The sequence below is a fragment of the Lactuca sativa genome, chromosome 3 (assembly GCF_002870075.4).
Source record: "Lactuca sativa cultivar Salinas chromosome 3, Lsat_Salinas_v11, whole genome shotgun sequence".
NCBI lineage: Eukaryota > Viridiplantae > Streptophyta > Magnoliopsida > Asterales > Asteraceae > Lactuca > Lactuca sativa.
Window position 1 is genome coordinate 44,497,332 of NC_056625.2, and position 15,195 is coordinate 44,512,526.

Below are 15,195 nucleotides of genomic sequence, written 5' to 3' on the forward strand. Positions count from 1 at the left end.
AGTTGATAGTAACATACCTTGAATAACTTGACTGATGCGAGTATTAGTTTTACTTCTAGTCATTGGTGACCCTGGTCAAAATTTAATAAACAAAATTGTTATTGTGTATTAATATTTTTATATATTTTTTAAATTAAAAGTAAGTCAAAATTTACCTATATCACTATTATCCAAAATAGTTTTCATTTCAGGGTCATTCCAGATTTCATCTTCTTGACTATTTAAACTTGAAAATCCAATTCCAAGGACATTATCCACGATGTTGTCAACAACTTTATCCAACATATTTTCATTTTTAGTTTGTTAAATAGCCTCTTCATGATTATTTGTTTCTTCAGAATTATCATCTTTTTTCTCTTCATCATTATCATTTTAATTGTTCTTTCCATCTTTCTCTTTTACTTCAGTTTCACCTTCTTTTTGATTCTTATCTCCATCATTTTTTATTCCTTCATTCTCTACTTCATTTGAATCAAGCAAATAATCTACTTCTGGTTGACTTTCATCATTATCATTGTCTTGTTCACCATTTCCCTATTTATCTTCATTTTCTTTTTGATTATTTGTTTTTTGACCCATTATTGGTGTCAAATTGATTCCTTCAACTCGGGTTTCATTACTTGGAAATTCAAAAAGTGTTGCGCTTTCAGTTTTTTCTTCAACAATTATATTTGTCACATTTTCTTTGAAAATCCTAAAACTTTCCTTTTCAGGGAACTTTGTTATCGCATCATTAAGTTATGAATTCATTTTTTCCTTCATCCTCTCAAAACTATTAAGCATTTTAAATAATTTTGATTCATATGCCTATGTAATAAAAAGAAGTATGATTAGAATTTAATATAATAATTTATAGTAATCTTATTTTATTAACATGTTCAAACTATGTACCTCAACAGAATGATCTTCATCTTTATCAGAATCATTGTCTTCGAGATCTATATCTCCTTCATCTTGTTCATTAACAAATTCTTCATTTAATTCTTCAAGTCCAAATCTAGCTTTTTCTTGTTCAAATGTCTCTCGATATCTAATCTTCTCTGAACTCCAATAACAAATTGTTGGACGGTTATGTGTTACCGTTAAAGCTTCTAAACTCCAATAACAAATTTTTCAGCATAGAACAACTGCACATAAATGATAACTAATTGATATTCATATATGAATAAGTAATTCAAACCATTACTTATTCATATATGAATATATATATATATATATATATATATATATATATATATATATATATATATATATATATATATATTCATATATGAACCGGTAATATTATTTTTTACTTATTCATATATGAATAAGTAATGTAAAACATTACATGTGAACAAGTATATTTCACTTATTCATATATGAATATGTGCTATTCAGTTATGAATAATTAATATTATTAAAAATTGTGTATAAACATTATAATAATTTACCACCAAGAAAGCTGAAGGTCCAACAAAGTAGCTGTTATGTGAGTATGGTATGTATGAGTTATTTATTCTGAGCCAAAACATAGTTGCACCAGTCTATGTTGCTGATATCTGTTTTTCTTGAAATATAACTCAAAGGAAATGAGTTGCATCTTCCCATTGATGTTGACTCACAAAACGTGTTGACAAAAAGAACTATGAAGTTCAATTTGAAATTGAAATCAGCTTATGTGGTACTAACAATAACTTTTTTTGATTTCATTCAGTCAGATGATTGCTCCTTCTTTAAATTATTGCTTCTATTCATCATAACTTGTATCATCTTTAGGCCATTGATCCAGTTGCGTAAGTATGGTTCCACCTTTTGGAATGCCCAACATGTCATGAACAGACTGTGTTGTTACTTTCAGTTCCTTTCCTTTAACATCTATCTCCATTCTCTCATAATCAAATTTTTGAAGAATATAAAATCTCAGCTTCAGTGGTATATCTGTGATTTTCATTTTTAACAAACTTCCAAAACACATAGATCTTACACATTCTTTTTGTTTTTTGCTCAACCAAAGGATTATAGATAGTAATGACTCTGGTGAACATCTGTTTTTCATCGAGTAAAATTCCTTTACCACTGTTTTTTTCTCTTTCTTGATTGGTGACTCCTTTTTTGCCTTCTTTAATGGACGCCTACTTTTAAAATCCGTTTCTGAATCATGTAGTTGTTTTTCGGGAGTTTTCCTTTTTGATGGACTTTTTTTGCTTTGATGCTTTCTTTTCTTTGGTGTTTTTGTTTCATTTTTATCTGGGAAAGGAAAAAATATTATAGTTGAATAAGTTATTGATATATGAATATGATATATGCTCATTGATTTATTAAAATTTATTTATTACAAAAATATAATTAATATATACAAGTTTATTCATATATGAATATATTACATATGATAGGAATTTTGTACCTTTCGCATTTTTCCTCTTCAAATCTGTTTCTATCATTGTTGTTGGGTCTTTATCAGAAATACAAATCTTCTTACCTTCATGCATTAGTGATTAGAAGATAAATAATTTTGAAATACATTTTACAAAGAAACTATTTTATATTAATAAATGAATAAATGGAGACAACATAAATGTATGAATAATTGTTTCCATTCACATATGATTAGCTTTTGAGTACAAACAAAGCTAAGCCATATATATTTATTATTATATGAATACAGGAATTTAATAGTTTTATTATAAAACATATCCAAATTGAGATTGAAGTATTCATATGTTAATAGAAGAAAATTATAGCTGGGATATATAAGTTATTCATAAATGAATATAACAGATGTATCCATATTAATATATTCACATGTGAATATATATATATATATATATATATATATATATATATATATATATATATATATATATATATATATATATATATGTGTGTGTGTGTGTGTGTGTGTGTGTGTTATATTCATATGTGAAGATACTAAAGATCAATCACCAATTTCAAAAGAAAAATATTCCAAAACAAAACAACATAAAGGTATGAATACTTGTTTCCATTGAGATATGATTAACTTTTGAAGGTAAATAAAGGTAAGCCATATATAATTATTCATATATGAATACAGGAACTCAATAGTTTTTTTTTTAATATAAAATATATCCAGATTGAATTATTCATATGTTAATAGAAGAAAATTATAGCTTGGATATACAAGTTATTCATACATAAATATAACAGATGTATCCACATTTATATATTCACATGTGAATATATATATATATATATATATATATATATATATATATATATATTATATTCATATGTGAAATACTAAAGATCAATCACCAATTTGAAAAGAAAAATGATCCAAAACAAAAAAACATAAATGTATGAATATTTGTTTCCATTCAAATATGATTAACTTTTGAATACAAACAAACATAAGCCATATATAATTATTCATATATGAATACAGGAATTCAATAGCCTTTTTTAGTATAAAATATATCCAGATTGAATTATTAATATATTAATAAAAGAAAATTATAGCTAGCATATATAGGTTATTCATAAATGAATATAACAGATGTATCCATATTTATATATTCACATGTGAATATATACATACATATATATATATATATATATATATATATATATATATATATATATATATATGTGTGTGTGTGTGTGTGTGTGTGTGTGTTTAATATTAATATGTGAAGATACTAAAGATCAATCACCGATTTCAAAATAAAAATGTTCCAAAACAAAACAACATAAAGGTATGAATACTTGTTTACATTCAGATATAATTATTCATATATGTATACAAAAATTCAATAGTTTTTTTAATATAAAATATATTCAGATTGAATTATTCATATATTAATAGAAGAAAATTATAGTTTGGATATAGAAGTTATTCATAAATGAATATAACAGATGTATCCACATTTATATATTTACACACACACACACACACACACACACACACATATATATATATATATATATATATATATATATATATATATATATATATAGGGTAAAGTGAATATACCTAACAACCTTATATAAGTTTAGGTACCTAACTCCATAATACTACATCGATTTGTATCATATTTACATTGTAATTGCCTAAGGTTCTTAAACTTCAACCCCATAACTTGATTACTTCCAAAATCTTTAGACTTTCACCAGCATCTTTCTTTTACATCACGTCTTTCTATCGAATACCACCTGATGGGCTTCATATCCTACTAGTACAAATGAAATGATGTAGGAGAAATATAATGATGAATTTCCAAATTTTTTTGAAGTAAATCAAGTTTAGGGATGAAGTTTAAGAACCTTGGATGATTGCAATGAAAATTTAATGCAAAATGACATAGTTTGATGAGGTTAGGTACCTAAGCTTATATAAGGTTGTTAGGTATATTCACTTTACCCATATATATATATATATATATATATATATATATGTATATATATATGTATATATATATATGTGTGTGTGTGTGTGTTATATTCATATGTAAAGATAGTAAAGATCAATCACCAATTTAAAAAAGAAAAATATTCCAAAACAAAACAACATAAATGTATGAATAGTTGTTTCCATTCAGATATGATTAGCTTTTGAATATAAACAAACCTAAGTTTTGGGTCTAAATGATGGTTTATACTTTGCTTTTCTAGGAAATTGTAATTTTCTGTCTAGGACCGAAAAGTGTTTACGGCCCATTAGGTGTTTACAGCCGCAAACCCATTTACGACCCATATTCCCCAAGTACGTATATAGGTGTTAGGGGTGAGGAGTGATTGATGAACAGTGAGAGTGTACGGCCAAAAGAGAGAGAAATGAGCATAAGTGTGTGTAAGTCTGTGAATCTTGTGTAAGGAACTTCAATTCTAATCAAATCATAACAAGATTCATATTATTCTTCTTCTCCTTCTCGTCTAAGTTGATCTGGCATCATCCGTTTGATTGGGATTCCGCAGCATCAAGCGGATATGATTGATACACAAGCAGATTTGGGACTTACAATTGGTATCAGAGCGATGTTTATCACTTTCCTCTTTTCACTTACAATTGATCTGGTATCATTCGTCTAAGATTCGAACCCTGGTCTCTCGTCACATCCCTTCACAAGCCTTACCAGCTCATCTACCTTGAAAAATGTTTATCACTTTCCTCTTTTCACTTATATAGTCTTTGCAGCAGCGTACATTTAAAAAAAAATTCAATTTTGGGGGCTTCCAGGGATCGAACCCAAGTCCCACGATTCATCAACCAACGTCTTACCATCTGATCTAGCATTTCACACGCTAATCGTCTTCCGGTTTTAAATAATAAGGACTCCCATTCGATCCTAATTTTGCATTTTTTCACTTTCAGCCTAAAAATCAATTTCATTTTATTTTAAAATTCCATTTTCAACCCAAAATTTTAGTTTTTAATTTTTGACTTTTGACCTTACAATTTTGACTTTGACTTTCAAGTTTGAAGTTTAACTTCTAAGTTTGACTTTTGAGTTTTCAAGTTAAAGGGCGTTTTTGGTAAACAATGAGTTCTTCATAAATCAAAGTCAATGAACTTTCCTTGGAATTTACGTGAACACTATGAATTACTACGTAGAGAGAACGAGGAAGTAAAATACAAAGGGTACCAACTTAGGAAAGGCTAGAAACCATTGAAAGAACAACTAGAGGCCAAGTCTAAGGACTTTACAAAAATTATAGGCAGAGTACAGTGACAAGTGTGTCTATTATAAATATCTTAAGAAAGATTTTGATGTTGTGACTGCTGAACTTGATGCATTAAAAGCAAAATACAAAGATGTTGAATTCAACTTTAAGAAATTTGATGTGTCAAGTGAGGTAGTTACATCGATGATTGAAAAACAATTAACATTCAAAGATAATCAAACTAAGGGGTTAGGGTATCACAGTGTACCACCTCCCTTTAATGAAAACTATAAACCACCCCTTGAGACCAATAAGGAAGAAATTCCTGCTCAGTTTGGCCCACTTCCTGCTCCAGCTTCAGTTAAGACTGAACAATCTAGGCCAACTGAGAATGTTGAGATGAAAGATTCTGATGCTTCTACTTCATGTGCAGTTAAAGTAGTAGAGGATGAGGACAAGAAGAACATAACTAATTCTAGTACTGCAAGTTTTGCTGACTGTCAAACCAATGACTCCTTGAACTCTGAATCTGTTGCTTCTAACTCAGTTACTCCTAACAAACCTGCTATTGAGAAGTACAGGCCACCAAATCAAGTGAAACAACCGACTTGCTGCAACTGTGCTTGTGGGAACAATCATAGACAAGGCAAGGGCACGCCACCAGTGGCAGGAAGAAACAACTTCCCAGTGAAGAAAAAGACAAGTCTTCACTGCGGAATACCGAGACACATTGCCCGAAACTGTCCAAATCACGCATACGTTCCCTACTATGCATAAGGGTGGCAGGATGGCGCCAAGAGGGAGCTTTTCCAAAAGAAACCCCTTAAGGTCACGTTCAGACAATGGCGACTGGAATGCCATGAAGGGCAAGAGTTCAACTCCTAGGGCCAAGAAATTAACTCCCAAGAGCAAAAAGGGAATGTCGACCAAGAAGCCAAATTCAAGAGATGCTCCAAAGAAACTAAGACCAGCTAGGTCAAAGTCATCTCAACGGCCAACATCAGGCTCAAAAGCAAGTACTGAGGTATCCATCGGATAGAAAAAGAATTAGGTTAAACCCAACTACAGATGGGTACCAAATGTTCAATCTCCCAAATATTCTAATGACTCTAATAATTCTCCATCTTCTATTTGTGATAAGCAGGATATGTCATGGGAGAGAGTACCTTGCAAAGATGACAAAGGTCGACCCAGTTTCAAAATGGACTGGGTTCCACAGACCAACTAATCCTGCTCTGTGTTGGAGCAGCAATGGAGGCATATCATCAGACTTCGGTTTGTTGATAGTGGCTATTCCAGGCACATGATAGGAGGCATCTCTCAACTGTACAACACTCAAAATTTTGTTTGAGAGTTTGTGTTATTTGCGGGAAAGGGAGAAATGAAGGGATCACACATGGGGTTTGGTGCTTAATGACATGAATAATTTTCGGATCTGTTCTGAGATTATGTGTGCTGTTCTCAGACCTTCTGGAAGCAAATTCAATCGGTGTCTTATGATTTGATTTTTCTTCTCTATACTCCTGAGTTTATCTTACACTGATTCATTTTGAAGACAATTATTTTCTTTCTTATAGTTTTTCTTTGGTAGGTAGTGTTTGGGAAGTGATATCAAGAAAGTGATAACGGGCAGACTAAACATGTGTAAGGGACTGAATCTGAATTGTCTAGACTTTGTTCAATGTGCTGGTAGGCACGAAGGATTTGACAGTGTGGATTTAGAGAGGATTGTTTGGACTGACCATACAACGCTCGGGTAGATTAAGCAGTGAGATAAATACGGGAACCCACATGATACATCAAATTAATACGCATCTAGAACCGTGTCTTAACTTTTCCTTGATGTACAGACTTATGTCCTTAATTCTGGTTCTGATAGGGCGACTGGGAGGTTCTGATAAAGTAGGTATGTAGGAAATCATTTTTTTGCTTTATATCTGTTAGTCATATGTTGCTTCCTTTTCGTGATTGGAAGATCCGACCTGGAATGCAACATATGCAACTCTGTTTCTACGCATCTCCTTATCTATGAAATTCTTTCTATCTGCTAGCCATATGTTGTCCCCTCTGTGTGATCAGAAGATCCGACCTGCGACACAACATATGTACCCTATTATCTCTATAATCCCTCTATCTCTGTTAGTCATATGTTGTCCCCTATGCGTGATTGAAAGAGATCTGACCTGGGACACAACATATGCATATATCTCTAAATCTGTCTTCCTCCTTAATAATTGTTTACTCACCTAAAGTAAGGACTTCTTTGGAAGTTCTTGATAACCAGGGTATATCAGGAAGTGGGAAACACGTTCTAGTGCATCTAAAATTGAACCATTTAATTCGTTGTCTGTAGATCTTGCTACTGAATTTAAGTGGACAACAATATCCTTGGTCGTTGTCAGCCAAATGGTCCATTTAGAAATATATATCAAAATGACTTGTCATTTATAATCTGTCAGATCTGTCCATACCTTTCGTGTTTAAGTGGACCACATTACTAGCAATTGACCAGATCTATTCATGAAGGTGAAGGTACTGATAAACAAAGTTAAGGCTGTCTCAAAACTTTGATCCCAAATATTTTTGTTTTTGATAAATTTGTTCATAGTTTTCCTCTATGCACAAATTTAGGGGGAGAATTAAAAAAATATTTTTTTCCATAAAATATGAAAAATCCAAAAAAAATATTATGTGCTAAGTTTTCTTTTAGTTTTTGCGTTGTCTTGAAAAGTGAATTCAGATGTAGATGAGACTCATGGAGACTGTATCGAGATTTTCTGAGCCAAGGCTTCGTCCATGATCATCGAAGAATTCTCATTTGAAGGAGCAAGAAATGAAGACTATTCTTTCAACATTCAATCCTTCCACCCCAGAAGCAAGGTGAAGTTGCACTTGAAGATTATGCGATAGATTGCATTGAAGCCTCCTCAATCAATTTTTTGCTATCTATAAACCTCCTGAAGTGATCAAGAAGATTAGTTCTCTCTATTATTCTCTCTGAAGATTCTCAAGCTGAAAGCGCCATCTTTCAAGAAGCCTCCTCACCCAATATGCGTTCAAAGCCAAATTCTGAAGAAAAGCCCAACTGCTCAAGATGAAGTCATTCATTGAAGATTCATATGTTCATCTTGAAGTCGTGAAGATATCGAAGATTAAAGGTGAAGCCAAACTCCAAATGAAGATTGACAAGAAAAGTCAGCTACTTTTTAGGGTGAGTTTGTTGGGTTAATTAGAAAAGAAAGCTATAAACCAAGGAGGAGATTGTTGGATCTAAATTATGGTTTATACTTTGCTTTTCTAGGCAATTGTAATTTTCCGTCTAGGACCGAAAAGTGTTTATGGCCCAATGGGTGTTTACGGCCGTAAACCCATTTACGGACCATATTCCCCAAGTATATATATAGGTGTTAGGGGTGAGGAGTGATTGATGAACAGTGAGAGTGTATGGCCAAAAGAGAGAAAAAGGATCATAAGTGTGTGTAAGTGTGTGAATCTTGTGTAAGGAACTTCAATTCTAATCAAATGATAACAAGATTCATACTATTCTTCTTCTCCTTCTCGTCTAAATTAATCTGACATCATCCGTTTGATTGAGATTCCGCACCATCAAGCGGATCTGATTGATACACAAGCAGATTTGGGACTTACACTAAGTCATATATAATTATTCATATATGAATACAAGAATTCAATAGTTTTTTTAATATAAAATATATCCATATTGAATTATTCATATGTTAATAGAAGAAAATTATAGCTGACATATATAAGTTATTCATATAAATATAATATATATATATATATATATATATATATATATATATATATATATATATATATATTTATGTGTGTGTGTGTTATATTTATATGTGAAGATACTAAAGATCAATCACAAATTTCAAAAGAAAATGTTCCAAAACAAAAGAACATAAATGTACGAATAATTGTTTCCATTCAGATATGATTAGCTTTTGAATATAAACAAAGCTAAGCCATATAATTATTCATATATGAATACAGGAATTCAATAGTTTTTTTTTTAATATAAAACATATCCAGATTGAATTATTCATATGTTAGTAGAAGAAAATTATAGGTGAGATATACAAGTTATTTATAAATTATAGCAGGGATATAAAAGAAATGATATGTATTTTATACGTTTTTTATTTTTCTGTATTGATCGTGTTTCTCTCATTATTGGTGAATCTTTATCGGAAATCTTAGTCTTCTTACCTTCATTCAATAGTGAGTAGAAGATAAATGAGTTTGATATTCACAAATGAATATTTGAATAAAACATATATATATATATATATATATATATATATATATATATATATATATATATATATATATATATATATATATATATATATATATATTCATATCTTTTATTCACATATGAATATGTATGTTATATTCATATGTGAATATAAAATATATAATTTAGTTTTGTTTGTGTTCAGAAGTAAACAAAACATATCAAAACAAAATTGTATTCAGCATCTACATTTTCTGTTGTATTTTTAAGTAAAATTTCATCTAAATGTTGGCAATCGCTTATGAATCAAGTTAATCAGATCGAAATGGAATACCTATTTTATTTACCTTTTTGATTTGTTTTTGTTTTTCATTTATATGTATGCTTCACTGTTGGTGTTGTTTCTGTAAGGGTAAGTAGTTAATATTAGGAAAACATAAGCGAAATGTGAAATAACGTTTATATTTTGACAGAACAGTTGTGAATAAGTTTGAAAAATGAAGAGAAATTGTAAAATAATTTATATATCAACTAATAATGGATGATTCTTACAAAAATTTCAAGTAATAACAAAGAAGGGTTACGAGAATGAACGATTATCACAAAATTTGAAGTTAACAACCTAGTTTGAAGAATGAACAGTGTGAATACAAAACTTTTAGTTCTAAATCAACTAATAATGAATGACGATTACGGAAAATTTCAAGTAATCAAGTAATAATTTTAGAAATGATTAGAAATCGTTAAAAATCGAAGAAAAAAACGTCGATGGTTACCTTTCATAGTCAAGAGTGAGGAAATAGTTTCATCTGAAGACATTTTTCTTTGTTTTCTTCTTCTCGATGTTGAGAATCGTTAATGTTATTCAATCCTTCTGCAAATGGTTTTCGTGTTATGGGTTATCGAAGAGGGAAATGATGGTTTTTTGTCGAGATTTGAAGTGTGATGAAATTACTCAAGTGCCCTGACGGTTTAATGTTTTTAGATTATTTACAAATTTGTCACCGCTCATTAATGCATTTGGATTATTTACAAGTTTGCCACCGTGCGGTTTTTAAGCTCATTAAATGATTGGCTGAGAACGGTTCCCCCATTCTTAATATTTTTTTCTCAATTGAACCCTCTTCTTAGGGGTGAGCGCGGTGCGGTTTTTAGCCAAAACATCACCACTAACCGTAAATGCAGTTAATCCATTTTCAAAACCGCTTGGTGCGGTTATTTTTGTGGTGCGATTAGACGGTTATTTTTGCGGTGCGGTTTTGTTTTTTCTGTGTTGCGGTTATTAACCGCATGGATTTGGTACGGTTATTTTGTGTGGTTTTAACCACAGTTTAGAGCTCAAATAGTTTTAATAGTTTAAATATATTACTTGTAATAATAAAAAAAAAAACCATACTGTATAAGACAATTAACTTAAATCACAAACAATTAAGACAAAACTGCAAATTTGGTCCCTATGGTTTGCAAAAATCTTTGGATGGGGTCCAAAAAGTTTCCAGCTTGCATAGAAGGTCCAAAATCAAGGTTTTTCTGAGTTTTTAGTCCAAAAACACTTGAAAAGACGATTATACCCTTTAAATTTCTTTTCATATTTTTTACAATTATTCTAATACCATTTTAACTTAAAAAGAAAAGAAAAGAAATGTATTATCCCCCACCCACCCATATGTTTTCTCTCTCTCTCTCTCTTTCTCTCTCTCTCTCTCTCTCTCTATATATATATATATATATATATATATATATATATATATATATATATATATATATATATATATATATATATATTCGTCTTCTCCAACACACCAATCTACAACTTGGAAATAGCATTCCATCATCAAAACTACAAAACCCCACCCACATAATTCCTGGTATGTTCACATAATTCATCTCCAAATCATTTGTAAAATCACTTAGAACTTGGATGGATCAAATTTTTCTTGAGAATTAATTTAGGGTTTTCAAGGGTTTTCATGTTGGGTTCATCGATTTCTCGGGCTAACAATTTCAGGGTTCGAACGATTGTTGGGTTCTATTTATTTACAGAAGAATGAACAATAAAGATGATTTCTACAAAATTCAATCCAAGGAAGAAAGAACAAAAAATGATTTTTACAATTGTGTGTGTATGTGTTTGTTTCTGGACTCAGGAACAGAACCTTCATCTTCATGCTTTTCGTTTCGAGAATAAGAATAAACCTGTTTCTAGGATCAATTTTCATCTCTCGATTTCTGGGGATGAACACGAATCAATTTTCAACAACACACACAGTGGACACATTTCTGGGTCTGAAAAAGGACCTAATGATGAGTCGAGTTTTGAATCTTCAATTTTTGAATTATTGGTTCTAAAAAAAGAAAAAAATGAGAGAATTAAGAATATGATATGATTGTTCTTGAGTTCTGGTTTGTTCTTGATCTAGGAGATAAAATCAGAAGAGAGAGAGAGAGAGAGAGAGAGAGAGAGAGAGAGAGAGAGAGAGAGAGACAGAGACAGAGAGACAGAGAGAGAGAGGGGTATCAGTGGAGGGAGGGAGGGTGAAAGAGATGTAAGAGAGATAAAGTTTTACCCATTTTCTTATTATTATTATTATTATTATTGAAATTATAATAAAATGTAAAAAAAATGTAAAAGTAAATAAATAAGGGTATAACCGTCTTTTCAAGTTTTTTTGGACTAAAAACCCAGAAAAACTTTGATTTTGGACCTTCTATGCAAGCTAGAAACATTTTGGACCCCATCCAAAGATTTTTGCAAACCACAAGAACCAAATTTGCAGTTTTGTCAACAATTAATATCTTAAAAACGTCAAATCAATAGTAATTAACAATAAATTTCTTAAAACCGTCTAATTTCACCATTTTTCAATGTTAAACATAACAAAAAAACCATACGTTTGTCTTCTAATATTTTATTCATCTTTCATTCATAAAACTTGTTTTATTTTTAATATTTAATATTTTAATAATTAATAAAAAAAAGTTGTATATAATATATGCGGTGCGATACGGTTTTTTTGCGGTTTTTGAAAACTAATAACCGCACCGCACCTCAAATTTGCAGTTTTTAAAAAATAAAAACCTCACTATCGGTTTTTATTGCGGTTGCGGTTTTTGCGGTTAATTTTAGTTGCGGTGCGATTTTTGCTCAACCCTACCTCTTTTCTCTCTCTCTCTCTCTCTCTCTCTATATATATATATATATATATATATATAAACTTTACTAACATAATAACTGTTAGAAAAATCAATTTTAACATTTAACAAAACTTTTTAGTATCGGCGTGCATAAAGCTAGGTGACCAACAAAATTTATTTGTAAGTAATGACATTTCTTCACAAGGAATCTGGTCGTAAATCACTAAATTGTATGAAAATAATATTGGTTTTTAATTATGTTTAATTAGCTGTTTATATAGATAATAATACATATCAGAACAAACTCATAAAGTTTGTATATGAATTAAGCTCGATGAAAACAAAAATGGGCTAGTAGCTTTAGTTAACAAATAAATAAACATGTATATTGAGCTATCGACTTTCCTCTCATGAAATACTATAATGACAATTGACAAGTAATAACCCCAAAAAAGTGGGGCCATGGCCTCCCAAGGCTCTATAGACTTCAGCATATGTCCCTTTCAAAGATCATTCGTTCAAACTTCACAAAAAATTATGTATTACATTTTCAAAAGTTCATATAATTAATTATACAACATATGAAAGGTGGTTAGATATTATAATTTTGAAAGTGTGATTGGTAATGATTTGGTGGATGGTTGGGGATTTAGTGATTGTTACATCGAAGTCTCTCCATGCATGCGTGAGCGTGGGTGGTAGTAGTAGTAGTCCCATGTGCTTTAATAAAGTAGTCAGTCAGTCACACTACCCATTATGAGCTTTGTATCATAATTCATAGCATCAAAGATGCCAATCGAGAGGAAATAAGGAAAAGACGGCAAATACAATGAATGAGATATTAGTTCCTTTCAAATATGGAGCGAAGCTGATCGGTATATGATGTTTTTTTATATGTATAATAATTTTTGTTTAAAATGTTGTATCATAACAATATTAGGAGATATTTAAATATTACTAAAATATAATTAAGATTTGTTTAAGAAAATATATAAGTGGTTAAACGAAAAAGCAAAGAATGTACGGACTTTTACTCTTTTGTATTAAAAACAGTAATATAATAATAATAATAATAATAATAAGAATAAGGTATTTTTAAATATACATCACACAGACTAACACTGCCGTGCACACCATCTCTTATGTATTGTGGTGGTCGTGGTGTTGTGAATTGTGGTAATCACCATATTTGTCACCGCCCAATGAAAAAAAAAACAAAAAAATATCATTAAATTTTTTTTTCATATATATATATATATATATATATATATATATATATATATATATATATATATATATATATATATATATATATATATATATATATAATTCCATTTTTACACATAAACCTCACTTTCTTTTATACTTTTTAGTTTTTAACACCATAAAGATGAATTAAAAAAAAATTATGATTCGGATGATAGGGAGTTTAAATCAACGCTCTTTAGTATTGTTTAAAACATTGCCGATGGAGATCGAACGAATATTAATAATACAAGAATGGTTGTCAATCGAGCTCGGCAAGCCGCATATAAACTTTTGGTACGTGATTATTTTACCGATAATTGTCTTTATTATGGTGCAATATTCGATCATTGTTTTCCTATTAGGACAGAAGTTTTTTATGTATTAGTAATTTGTATTTAGCGTCAAACTAAGAGTTTTTTTTAGCAACGTCCAGATGTTAGAGGTGGAATGAATTTTAGTACTATAAGAAATGTGCGGTTACACTTAGGTTCATAGAATATGGTATAGCCTATGATGCATCTGATGAGTATTTGAAAACGTCTGAAAAGACTGTAGTGGAGTGTGTAAATTATTTGTGTGTATGTGTTATTTAGGTTTTTAATTTGGAAAAGAATATTCGTTCAAACCTACTACACGTGACATTGAGAAATTGTATTTGGTACATGAAGCGAGTCATGGCTTACCAAGAATTGTTGGTGATTTTGTATCATCAATGTGTATTTAAGTGTAATGGATTGACTTGTTGACCAAAGTTCAATCTTGATGAATATTAAACAAGTACGGAAGGTGCAGAGTGCACACTTGTTTAAATTTATTCAAGATTCAAAGTAGACTGTCATTTAGGGGCGCAACCCCTAAACGAACGGGGGTCTGGGGGCAGCACCCCTGGGATCGGGTTCCAAGGGGCGGTAGACCCTTGCGGGGTC

General features: G+C 30.5%; 1 protein-coding gene across 1 annotated transcript; it reads right to left on the reverse strand.

The window, feature by feature from the left end:
* Positions 1 to 372: 372 nt before the first annotated feature.
* LOC111912310 (uncharacterized) lies at positions 373 to 2,471 on the reverse strand. The gene is made up of 4 exons (XM_023908034.1): positions 2,387 to 2,471; positions 1,744 to 2,229; positions 892 to 1,040; positions 373 to 534 (listed from the first exon to the last, which is right to left on the reverse strand). Exons 1-4 carry the CDS (start codon positions 2,469 to 2,471, stop codon positions 373 to 375), a joined length of 882 nt encoding a protein of 293 aa, XP_023763802.1.
* Positions 2,472 to 15,195: the final 12,724 nt, after the last annotated feature.